Genomic DNA, 12,488 nt, shown 5'->3' with positions numbered 1-12,488 from the left:
AAACGTGAGAAGAACCTCATAACAAGATATCTTCTTAAAGGTCATACTCAAATGTGGAAGTATGTATGTGACTTATTATGCTTGGTCGTCATTGCCAAGTGGGAGATGTCGACACTTATGGCTTTGAGGTATTATGTGTCTAAGCCTACATTTGTGGAAATCCAATATATCCAACGGTCATATGGTCCAACATCCATATGAACGTTGGATATCTCTGAGATCAGGGAACCCCTCGTTTTTCTCAGAGACCCGTTGGAGAAATACAACGATTACCCTTTCTTCTCCCTATAAAATGGGAAGCCAGAGAGTTCTTCTCGCTCTCTAAAAAGTGAAGGGATAAAAAATCCTGGCTATGTGATCACCCGCCTCACGGTATCTCTTCTCTGATCTAGGGTTTAGTCTTTTCCATGCTTCATAAATTTTTACTATCAAGTCCTATTTTTATGGACTTAAAATTTAGGAAATATGGAGGCTCACACAGAGATTCATGTGAGAGAAAATAGGGAGATAAGGAAGAGATATGAATGATTTTATCAAGATTCACGTGAGAGAAAATAGGGAGATAGAGATAATGTGGGCGATAGATTTGGTCATTCAGTGAAGAGTTCATATTGTGAAAAAAATCTATTGGGGAGGATTATTTTTTGGTACCCATTTTTTCTAAGTAGATTAGGAGTAAGCTTTTTTTGAAGGTGTTAGTGGGGTGGTGTTATTGACGGGAATGAAAACTACATCGTGGTGACTGGAGTGTGGGGTGCTACCACCACGACCTCAGCCCCATTCCCGGGGTGGATTCCTTTGCAGGGAGGTTATATTCTCTCACCCTTTAGTTTTATTTTTATTTTAATTATTTCGTCTCTCGATCTTTCCTGCATTATTTTTGCATGTGAGCCTGCGTACGAAATAATGTCCACCTAGGCCTGTCGAACATATATGATCGCGTATTATGTTTGAATAATTCTTTTTATGAATTCAATTGACAGAACTGTAGAGAACCGGTCAGTTCTGAATATTTTGAAGGAACTAGGTCAGCCCTCTAATTCTAATTCTAGATCGGCCGGTTCCATTCTGGGTCGCTGTTTTGCCAAACCCTGGTGGTAAACTTGAGCTGTACGTTTTCCATTAGACGTGCGTAGGAGACCACTTGGTACAAGAGGCTGCAAAGGGGTCAAGTCTGCATCCATGCTCCCTTAAACCCAACTGATTCATGTGCAGTTGTCGAGAACATGTTTTTCTACAAAGTACAAGACCACTGCATCGTGGGTGTCACAAGACCAAGACAAGAAAATCAAGAGAGAATGATAAAATTGAAATCTTAAGAAATGATAACTAATTTTTCCTTAAACAAAAAAAAAAAAAACCACCCCTGGATTTTCTCGCACCCGATTATTTGATTCGTTTCTCAAGAATTTGATTTCTTGGATCAAAAGTTTTGAGACGCCGAATTCAAATCAAAATTGAACTAATTCGCTGTTCTATTACCAGTTCCAACAGAACGATGCAAATCCATGTATGTGTTAAATCAATAACGCCTCATCTTCTCTTCAAGTCGAGCACCGTGTGAAATTGTGGACCATCACACCGCCATTTAACGGACCAAGAGTCGTCTCTAAACCAAGTACAAGCCACCGTGATCCCCACACTTCTTGGAGGAATTCGGTTTCAAAAGAAAAGACTTCTCTAATCATCTCTTTGAACTTTTGAATGGTGCAGGAATTCGGCGTCAAAAGAAAAGACTTCTCTAATCATCTCTTTGAACTTTTGAATGGTGCAGGAATTCGGTGTCAAAAGAAAAGACTTCTCTAATCATCTCTTTCAACTTTTGAATGGTCCAAAAAATGACAATATGGTCAATACCTAAAGGAAAAAGTTTATGTAAGGCGAGGCTCTAAACAATTAATTTAGGGCTCACCTCAAAAATTCACTAAAAGAGGTTATTTTGAAGCTCAAAAATTCTCAAATTGATAATCTCGACCTCAACATGTATGGACATTAAAAAAACTGGATTTCAAGTTTTAGAAATAGTGCATCTTGTAATGCATTTCCACATTGTTAATTTTCAAGATTTTCAAGTGTTCATAGATCTGCTCAATCTACATTGTTTTTGAAGTTATGAATTTTATAATTAGAGATGAAAATAAATTTTCAGACCATCACAAATATTTTCAGTAGTGAAACGATATTTTTGGACACTATTTTAAGGTACGCCCCTCGGCCTTATACAAACCACATCCAAACCTTAAAAGGCGTTTATGAAGCTTCACCTTATTTCCCCAAATAAACATATAAAATTACAAGGAAAACAAAGTCAATAAACAAACCTCCAAGCGAAAAAGCAAGACAAAACTTTGACGGTAATTAAATTTTAAAAAGTATTAAGTAAATGCAGTGTAGTCTCAATAATGTTGTGTGCCGACATATGAAATAGTCAGAATAACTATTAATTAAATTTTAATAAGTGTTAAGTAAATGCAATGTGGTCTTATATTGTTGCAAGCGTAGACATATAGAACAGTGTTATATACTTCCCTCTATCCAACCGTCTATTTGGAATAGATGGTTGAGATGACCTCAATTATAATGTCACATCTTAACATTATTTTATTTTTAATTTTTTTATATAAAATGTTTTGACACCAAATTTTGAGCATCTACTCCTCTCTTAAACTTGCACTCATAAAAGATATTTTAAAAAATTCTCAATAAAAAAAATGACCAACATACCCCTGAAAATTTTAAGGGGTATTTTGGTCATTACATTTTATCAAAATATTATTTTTAATATTCTTTTTAGGTGCACCCCATTCAGAAGATGGAACGTACAAATTTCATATTCATACGATTTGTAGAAAAAAATTTAAAATAAAATATTCTAAGAAGCCAGATCTAGATCAAGCAGTCAATGACTCACTTGCTCTAAATTGGACGGCTGGATGGGAGGAGAAATATACATTTTCTATGTTGTTGGGGAAGTATAGAAACCTTTGCCTTTTGTTTTTCATAAATTGGTAAACTTTTTATAAAAGGAAATGGGAACCAATCCAATGAGCCGATTTAGATTAATGAGGCTATTTTGAACCGGAATTTTTGTAATTTATGGGAGAAAATAAATTTTGATAAAAAATAAGAACATAGGCATTGACATCGTTAGCCAGAGCAAGGACCCAAAATTGGATCTAGACCAATATGGTTAGGATAGATATGGACCTGAACTTGAACCGCCAAGTCCACTAGGTGAGTTTAGAGGCCAACACTAGCAAGGCTAGCTCTGCATGTTTAACCCAATAAAATGTATATCTTTCTTAAAATTCGTTTGGTTGGACTGAGATCCGCACCCAAACCAGACCTGATATGCTCCTATTAGTCCTAGACGGTTTGGAAAGCTTGGAAGAAGTTGGCCCTATGATCGTTCAGTTTGCAGTGCACCTTAATAGGCCTACCCGCACACGTGTAGGTCCACACCACCACTAAAAGTCTAAATGGAGGTCGAAATGAGCTGGGATATAAAAAGTAAGGGTGGCAACGGGACACGTCCGGGTCTTAGAAAAAAAAGTTATGGGAACATACCTGACCCTCTCACATCCATCTGTGTAGGACCCTAAATAATCACCATTAAATTTGGTTCAATCTCTAGAAAAATTATCACATGAGTGTGGGGCTTGACTTTTCTAGAGATCTGTGCCAAATTTAATGGTGATCATTTGAGTTCTTACACACATAGGTGTGGGAGGGTCTCATAGGATAATTACTCAAATATATTTTTTCATATATATATATGAAAAATTCTTCCCAATGCCTATAGGCGAAAATGAACGTTGATTTCGCCTATCCTCATCACCGTCCGAAGTTCATCGTACGGTCACGAATGTCCGGTAGTATTTTTTTTTCATTTTTTTTACAAATCGGAATAATCTGAAATTTGGAGCGTGTGTACATCTTAGTGAGGCATACCTAGTAAAAATTTTAAAAATAATTTTCGAATGAACAATTGACCAAAATACCCCCAAAATATTTTGGGGGTATTTTGATAAATTTTTTCATGTAAAATATTATTTTTAATATTTTTCGTAGATTCACCTATTTTTGATGAACACACGCTCCAAATTTGTAGAAAAAAAATAAAAATGAAACACTATCAGACAATAGTGACCGTGTGATGAACTTTGGACGGTGATAATGGTAGGTGAAATCACTTTTCATTTTCGCATATAGACGTTTTTTAATGTCTTCCTCTATATATATATATATATATATATATATATATGTATATATATATATATATATATATATATATATATATATATATATATATATATATATATATATATATATATATATATATATATATATATATATATATATATATATATATATATATATATATATATATATATATATATATATATATATATATATATATATACGAGTAATGATCTTATGAGACCCCCCACACCATGTGTGTAGGATCTCAAAGGATCACCATTAAATTTAGCACAAATCTCTCAAAAAATTATCACATATGTATATATACGAGTAATGATTCTATGAGACCCTTCTACACCCATGTGTGTAGGACCCTAAAAGATCACCATTAAATTTAGCACAGATCTTTAGAAAAGTTATCACTAGAATATGTTGTTTTGATGCCCAAATATCCTCAAATTGATCATCTCGATATCAAGATGCAGGGACATGAGAAAAAAAAAAGGAAGATTTTAACTTTTGAATATAGTTATTTTGTAATGCATTTTTGGACTGTCAATTTTCAAGATTTTCAAGTTTTCATAGATCTCTTAATCTACACTATTTTTTTAGCTTTAAAATTTATAAATAAATATAAAAATATATTTTAAGGCTATCAAAAAGATTTCCAGTATTGAAACCACATTTCTCGTCACTATTTGAAGGTAGACTGTAAATATTAGAACTAAAATTATGTAAATATATTTATTTGAAGGGATTGTCTATAAAGAGACCATTTATTTTTTTGTATGTGGAAGTTACAATCATTCATGTCCTTTAAATTTCAAAATGGTTCTTGTCCATTTATTTTTATGTATGTACGTATGTATGTGTATTATTTAAATATTAGAACTAAAAATATGTAAATATATTTATTTGAAGGGATTGTCTATAAAGAGATAATTTATTTTTCGTATCTGGAGGTTACAATCATTATTGTTCAAAATGGGTGGTTATAAGAGTGTCAATGAATAGACAAAGTCTTAAATTTTTTTTTTCGGACTTTGTAACTCTCTCCAAACCATCCAATTTGATATCTAATTAGTAGGAAAGAATGTGACATCTATATACAAAAGATAAATGGTCTCTTTGTAGACAATCCCTTGTTTAAATATCAATTAAATATTGTTTAAATATTATATATTAAATATTTTTATGTACTAACACTATTCGAGATGGATCCACATGACCCTAGATTCGGATTAGATAGTGTTTAGGTCCAATATTTGGACCTGTACTCGACCCATCGGGTCCAAATCTTGGACCCATACAGGACTCAAGTCGGGCCTGGACGTTGGGTCCCGGATCCATTGCCACCCCTAATATTAGAAGGGCTAGCTTTCTATGCTTCCCCTACATCATAAAACCTATATACTTCCCCTTATCCAACTGTCTATTCTGAATGGAGGGCTAAGATTGCTCCAATCACAATGTCACGTCTTTATACTATTTTATTTTTAATTATTTTTCTATAAACGATTTTGATACCAAATTTTAGACATCTAATCCTCTATTAAATTCGCACTAGATAAAAATATAAAAAAAATATTTTTAATAAAATAAAATGACCAAAATACCTATGAAGGTTTCAAGGGGTATTTTGGTTATTATATTTTATCAAAAAAATATTTTTAATATTTTTATAAGTGTGTCCCAATGAGAATATGACATGTACCAAATTTCATATTCATACAATTAGTATATATAAAAAAAAAACTAAAAATAAAATACTTTGAGACGTTATATCTAAGATCAAATGGTGAATGACTCTTTTGTTCAAAATTGGACGATTGGATGATAAGGGAAGCATATATCTTCTACGCTGTGGAAAACTATAGAAACCTTTTCCATATTAGAAAGACGGAAAAAAAAGAGAGAAAGGACCGACCGGAGTATAAAATAGTCATTTTGGATGGAAAAAAAAGGGTTACTTTGTGGGGACTTTCTCACTCGGCGGATACTCGCAAGAATCGCTACCCCATCACCCTATTTTTCAATGCTTCAAAGTTCAAACGCTTTTTACGCGCTTAATCGAACACCATTCTACACCAATCTTCTCAGAGGTCTATTTTACTCCACATTCCACACACGTCCACTTCGCTGTCTATTATACACTTTTCACATTCAGCTCTTTCTCTCTCTAAAGTCTATTCTACATTATTCACATTCACCTCTCTCTCTCTAAAGTTATTCTACACTATTCACATTCACCTCTGTCGAAAAATGTAGTTTCAATATTGAAAATCACTGTGATAGCCTTAAAATATATTTTGATATTTATTTATAAAATTTAAAGCTTTAAAAATAATGTAAATTGTTAGATCTATTAAAACTTGAAAATATTGAAACTTGATAATAAAAAAATACATTACAAAATACACTATTTTCAAAACCTGTAATCCATTTTTTTTTCTCATGTCCATATATCTTGATGTCAAAATGATCAATTTAAAGATATTTGGGCGTTAAAACAACTTTTTATAGTAAAATTTTTGAAGTAGGCTTAAATTTGATTATTTAGAGCCTCGGCTCTATTAAACTTTTCCCTTTATGTATTTTCCGCTTTCTCTACTAGAGTCCCTTTTTTAGAATGGGTTAGGGTTTGACGGTAGCACCAATAAGCCCTATGACGTAGTATGTGACTCCATTATGACAATAGAGGCCTAAATCGCCACCGATTATACTTACGTTTTTTTTTCTTTTTATCTTTTTTTTTAACCGGAGTCCCTTTCAAAGGGAATTGGGCTGTATTTGCTGTTCTAGAGTCTCTCTCTCTTTCTCTATAAAGCTATTCATTCGATTTACATCATCCTAACACACAATTATTGCTCTAACCAGTCCGTTACATTGAAACTGGCTCTATGTACGTCTCTCTCTCATCTCTCTCTTCCTCTCTCTCTCTCTAACCAGTCCCTTAGAAGGGTACTGGCTCAATCTACGTTCCCTGATTCATTCTTGATCAGATAGTCAAGAGTTGTTCGAGAAGCCTATTTATTTGAAATCGCATTAAAACTCCTCAGTTTTCTCAGTTCCACACACCTCGTAAAGTTTCAGAAACGTTTACATACAAAAGGAAAGTTGAAAAGAAGAAGATCATCTTGTTAAATCCATGAGCCTAAAATCATCGGTTTCTCTTCATTGTAGTGGAGCTTGATTATATAATTCAAGGGAAAAACAAGAGTTTCATAATAAGGGATAGGTTTCAAAATGCAAGGTGGTATTCCCATTGGGTACCGGTTTTACCCTACTGAAGAAGAGCTGTTGAGTTTCTACTTGAAGAACAAGCTCGATGGTAACAGAGAAGCCGAAATCCATCGATTTATACCATTGGTTGACATCTACTCTTATGATCCATGGCAATTGCCAGGTAAGAATGAACACTAGTTTTTACTTATTTCACTTTCATTCTTAACTTTTCCTTTTGTGTTAATCTTTTATAGGAATCTATTAAAAGTGTGTGTCTGAGAGAGAGAGTCATTATGCTATATAAAACTTTATATTTGTTATATTTGGTGCACAAAGGTTTAGGGATAGAGTGCCCATCCCGAGAAGTTGGTTTTGTTATGAGAAGCATGAGATCACCATTAGTGCAACGATGATCTTAATAATGGTTTTGTTATGAGAAGCATGAGATCACCATTAGTGCAACTTCATCGTATTGATTTTTCTCGGTGGCTTAGCCATAGACCAGGCAGTCTCGATGTTTTAGATATTGGACCTCTCACTGGACTGAACCCAGTGGCTAGTCTGGTTTCTATATCATCGGACTTCTGGCATGCCCCCTAAGTGCCACAAACATGGCAGTCGGATGAACATCAGACCGAGAGCCCGATGTACAAGATACCGCATTATGACGGTGCCACGGCATACACCACATTTAAAGGAAATACAAAAAATAAAAATGAAGAAACCGGTTCAAGGCTACAAACATCAGGCTAAAGAAAAAAGTTAAAAATAAAATAAAATAATAATAATAATATCAGGAAGAAGAGGGGGACCAGAGAATAAATACTACCAGGAATGTTTTGCGGTCCGTACGTAATTTTCCACGGCACAAAAAACCAATTCCCTCTATTTCTTTATGTTCCAAAAATTAGTCGGAAACTTCCGCGGAAATTTTGCTTATTTTCAACTTTGAAGCTTAATCTCCAAGCAATCAACAAAAGAGAGAACAAAGAATCTCGAAACAATATAAAGCCAAATTTCTGTTTCGCGAAATTTCCATAAATTGAGGTTGTGTATTATAATCTCTTAAAAATGTGTTGTGAAATGAAATGGGGTTGTGTATGGTTGCAGCGATGGCGGGAGAGGCCAACATTGGAGACGGGGAGCAGTGGTTCTTCTTTGTACAGATGCAGAAGCGAGAAAAACAAGGAGGGAGGCCTAACCGGATAGCGCCTTCTGGTTACTGGAAGGCGACCGGGACTCCCGGTTACGTGTATTCGTCAAATAACGGAGTGATAGGTTTGAGAAAGAGCCTGGTGTTTTACACGGGGAGAGCACCATATGGAAGGAAGACGAAGTGGAAGATGAACGAATACAAGCTGAGGATTGTGGAGACTAACGGTGATGATGTTGCCTCTTCTTCTTCTTCTCATGGTGTAACAACTTTTGAGGTAATGTCATCATCTTTGGATTGTTTTTTTCTTTTTGTAGAAGTTTATTTAAGGTTGATACCTTAAATTGTAGAATTAAAGTGAACTTAAAAAATCCACTGAAAAAGGTTATTTTGAGATTGAAAAACCATCTAATTAATCATCTCGACATCGAGATGTATGAGTACGGAAGAAAAGAAGAAGATTTTAAGTCTAAAAAACAGCACATCTTGCAACACATTATTTAAGCTATCTATTTTCAAAATTCGCATGAATTTATGATTTGTTTGATTTCAACCTTTTTTTAGAGTTCCAAATTTTATAATTAAAGATAAAAATATATTATCGGGCAATTGTAAGAGTTTTTGGCACGAAAATCACATCTTATAACAAAGTCTAGAGGTGCATCTTACGTTTTTATTTTTTTTGGGTAATTTAATAGGGAATGCAGGCCCCTACCTGTTTTTTTAAAGGGTTAAATTTTCGAAGCTGTCAGTAGGGTTGGAGAGCACAATATAGGACTAAGGTATGAGAGGTAGGTTGCAATCTTACATAAACCACACCTTTTTTGTTTTGAGAGTAATTTATCTTTTTTCTCTCATGGATGGTTCTCTCATGGGGGAGGGAGAGAGAGATTTTCCCTCGCTTCATAGAGAGAAAAGAGGGGGGTTCTCACTTTTAGAGAGAGGGTAGACAGACAATAAATGTGCTCTCTCTCTCTAAAGTGCGGGAAGGGGATGAGAGAGAAACTATCAACAAGGGGCCGTGTTCGCTCTCTATCTAAAGATTACAAGGCCATGGAGGGAGGGAAAGCGACTCTGAATCATTCCTCTCTCTAAAAATACAGAGGGAAAAGGAACCATCAAAAACGAGGGTTGTGTCCTCTCTCTCTTGCTACATATTCTTCCTTTCTATGGAAAGCGTGTTTGTGATGTGACTCTCGAAGTGAAAAGAGAAAGGAACAAAGAGACTTCAAGAATTCTCTCTCTCTTCTCTGAGGAAATTCCATGTCTCCTTTTATGAGGAAAGAGAAGGGAAGGTTCGCCTTTTTGTTTTCTTCCCTGTTTTGGTTTTTGTTTTTTTAGTAATCAAAGAGGAAAGGGTACCCTGCAACATTGCAAGGAAAGTAACTATTTAGATTTGATGGTGTAAATAAGTTTTTACCCGAGGATATAAATCTACAAAGTGCTCCAACATGAGCACATTTTAATACCATTTCTAGGTAGCTTCTGGGAAATTTAATAACAAAATTATGCACGGGTAAAGCCTCTAGGTGGCTTTGCAGGGCACAAATAATTCCCAAATTGAGTAGTTTCCAAGTGTCAACTTTTTTGAAGCCAATGGTAGATTATAAGATTTAAAATGTTTGTGCCTTTTTTTGGTTAGAAGTTGCAATAATAGAGGGAAAGAAATATAGTGTTATTTTAAGGACGGGTAAGGTTTGTGTAAGGCTCCCTCCTTATGCTGTAGAAGTAAAACACCACCTCTATAATTCACTTCGAGATATAGTTTCGAGGTTGGAAGCTTAAGGCACACCTCTATAATTTACTTCGAGACATAGTTCCAGGGTTGGAAAACTTGTTAAGGCTTTTAAAATTTATTTGTTTTTCTAGTTTTTAAATTTAAATTGGTATAGATTGAGCAGTTCTATAAACACTTTAAAATCTTAAAAATAGACGGTTTAGATAACTTGTTACAAAAAGCATCTTTTGAGAATTCGAAAATATTTTTTTCTTCATATCCACATATCTCAAGGTTGATAAGATCGATTGGAGGCTTCTCCAACGAAATCTCTTTCGATTTTTTTATATGCACCTTACTTCAATAATAAAATAATATAAGTTTGCAACATTATATAAACATTTTCCTTTAAAGAAATGGAAGCTAAGGTAGTGCATGCTCTTGTGGGAGCAAAATGTACATTTATTTCCTCAGGTCAACCTTAACGATGTTGGAAGTCCATATTTGGAAGAGATAACCTCCTCAACCCAAGTGACTAACTTTATACCAAAAAAATAATAATCAAAATTCACTTAGATCCAATAATCTTGGTCCATGGATAAGGTCTTAGTTCCTAGTTCTATGAGTTTTGAGTTTGCAAGAACATACTATTTTTATTTATTTTTTCTCTATTTCGTTTTGTAAATTTCTTCAGTTATTGTCATTTGCAGGTTCTGCGTGAGATGAGCCTGTGTCGTATTTATGTGAAATCAGGAGTCCTAAGACAATTTGATCGAAGGCCCCCAGTTATACCAGGTATTCAAGAACCAGGTCCTGGTCCAAGTTCAAGTGCACGGACTGAAAACCCTAACCAACAACCCACTTATGAAATGAGTGATGACAATGTCTCCGAGGGGTTGAATCTCGACAATCGGGATGAGGTGGCGACTTGGGATCCAATGGCTGATGATTTTGCATATTGGGAGATGTTGGACAACGAAATCGTCAATTTGGAGTCATGGAATTCCATATAAAATCTAATCTTGTGGATTGTCAAAGTATAATTCAAAATAACTCACAATTGCAGTAGGTTTACACATTCTTAGGAGTGCATGAGAAATTTACAGATCTAGGGTGGAAAGTTCATACCTGGAGAATTTCATTGTCAAGTGAACGAATTCTTTTTAACTGTAAGCCATACAAACCATAGGGATCACCTTTTAATTATTTTTTTTCCCCATTTGGGTAGTCCAACATTCATTTTACTTTTTGGGGGTGGAAGAAAGGTCAGTGTGGTTAGAGTTATTTTGATGTCAGATGATTCATGAAGGCTCATAATACAAGCGCATCTCAAGTCTTGAGTTTGGATATAGAGATATTGCAATTTTACATTGAAATAAGGGATTGCATACAGTGACCGTTTACTTTGGTGTATGGAGGTCACAATTACTTGCAACCATCTGATTTTAAATCAGATAGCTTGGGTGTGTTACAAAATTCAAGAAACTTTATGTGAACTTTGAGCTTGGTCAATAAAATAAATGCAGCCACCCAATTTCACATCCAATCGTTAAGATTAATTGTGACCACTTTCTACAATAGGCAAATGGTCTCTATATGTACTTTCTCTTGAAATAAACTTATCTTTCAGTAGGAAAATGCTATTGACACACACATGGCTTGAGGTGCAATAGGTTGGGTGGCCGAATCCACTTGGATTGCTAGGACCTAAAAAATAAGGGTCTTGGTTATAAGATGTCGCTAGGGCCGGGCCACCATGGCTTAGGGGTAAGGCAAAGCCTAGTCTGGCTAGGTCCATGATAGGGCCAACCCTGCTCATCCCTGCTTGGCCCTTTTTCTCTTATTCTTTTTCTCTCTATTTTCTTTGGATTATGTTTGGCTTGACAGGGCCTAGGCCTCCTTGGCTTGATCAGGGTTGGGCTAGGGACAAGACTGGCCCAGTGCATGCCTAGTTGGGTTAGGGCCAACCTTGTAGACATGAGAGATGGGCTAGGGCCAACCCTGTAAACATGAGAGATGGGCTAGGGCCAAGCAGGCATAGGGCATGCATAGCCTGTTGCCAGTTGACATATCATTTGATTGTAATGTAGTATTTCATACATTTATAAATAGTTTAGGGGTTAGAGCTTCATCATTATCATCATCATATGAGCTTTTTTCTAAGCTATTTGGAGTTGGCAATACAATTCT

General features: G+C 35.1%; 1 protein-coding gene across 1 annotated transcript; it reads left to right on the top strand.

Moving 5' to 3' along the window:
• The first annotated feature begins 7,038 nt into the window (after positions 1-7,038).
• On the top strand, positions 7,039-11,848 carry LOC18441282 (NAC domain-containing protein 90). Its single transcript, XM_088852540.1, has 3 exons — positions 7,039-7,609; positions 8,539-8,858; positions 11,009-11,848. Exons 1-3 carry the CDS (start codon positions 7,450-7,452, stop codon positions 11,309-11,311), a joined length of 783 nt encoding a protein of 260 aa, XP_088708666.1. The 5' UTR covers positions 7,039-7,449; the 3' UTR covers positions 11,312-11,848.
• The last annotated feature ends 640 nt before the right edge of the window (positions 11,849-12,488 follow it).

Source organism: Amborella trichopoda, chromosome 11 (assembly GCF_054954075.1).
Source record: "Amborella trichopoda isolate Santa Cruz 75 chromosome 11, AtrichopodaSantaCruz75HAP2 v2.0, whole genome shotgun sequence".
Classification (NCBI taxonomy): domain Eukaryota; kingdom Viridiplantae; phylum Streptophyta; class Magnoliopsida; order Amborellales; family Amborellaceae; genus Amborella; species Amborella trichopoda.
This window is presented reverse-complemented; position numbering and strand designations above follow the sequence as displayed.

Coding starts and splice junctions, on each gene's coding strand:
- LOC18441282 (XM_088852540.1), top strand. CDS start 7,450: ATGCAAGGTGGTATTCCCATTGGGTACCGGTTTTACCCTACTGAAGAA. Junction 7,610..8,538: donor TGATCCATGGCAATTGCCAG/GTAAGAATGAAC, acceptor GTATGGTTGCAG/CGATGGCGGGAGAGGCCAAC. Junction 8,859..11,008: donor ATGGTGTAACAACTTTTGAG/GTAATGTCATCA, acceptor TGTCATTTGCAG/GTTCTGCGTGAGATGAGCCT.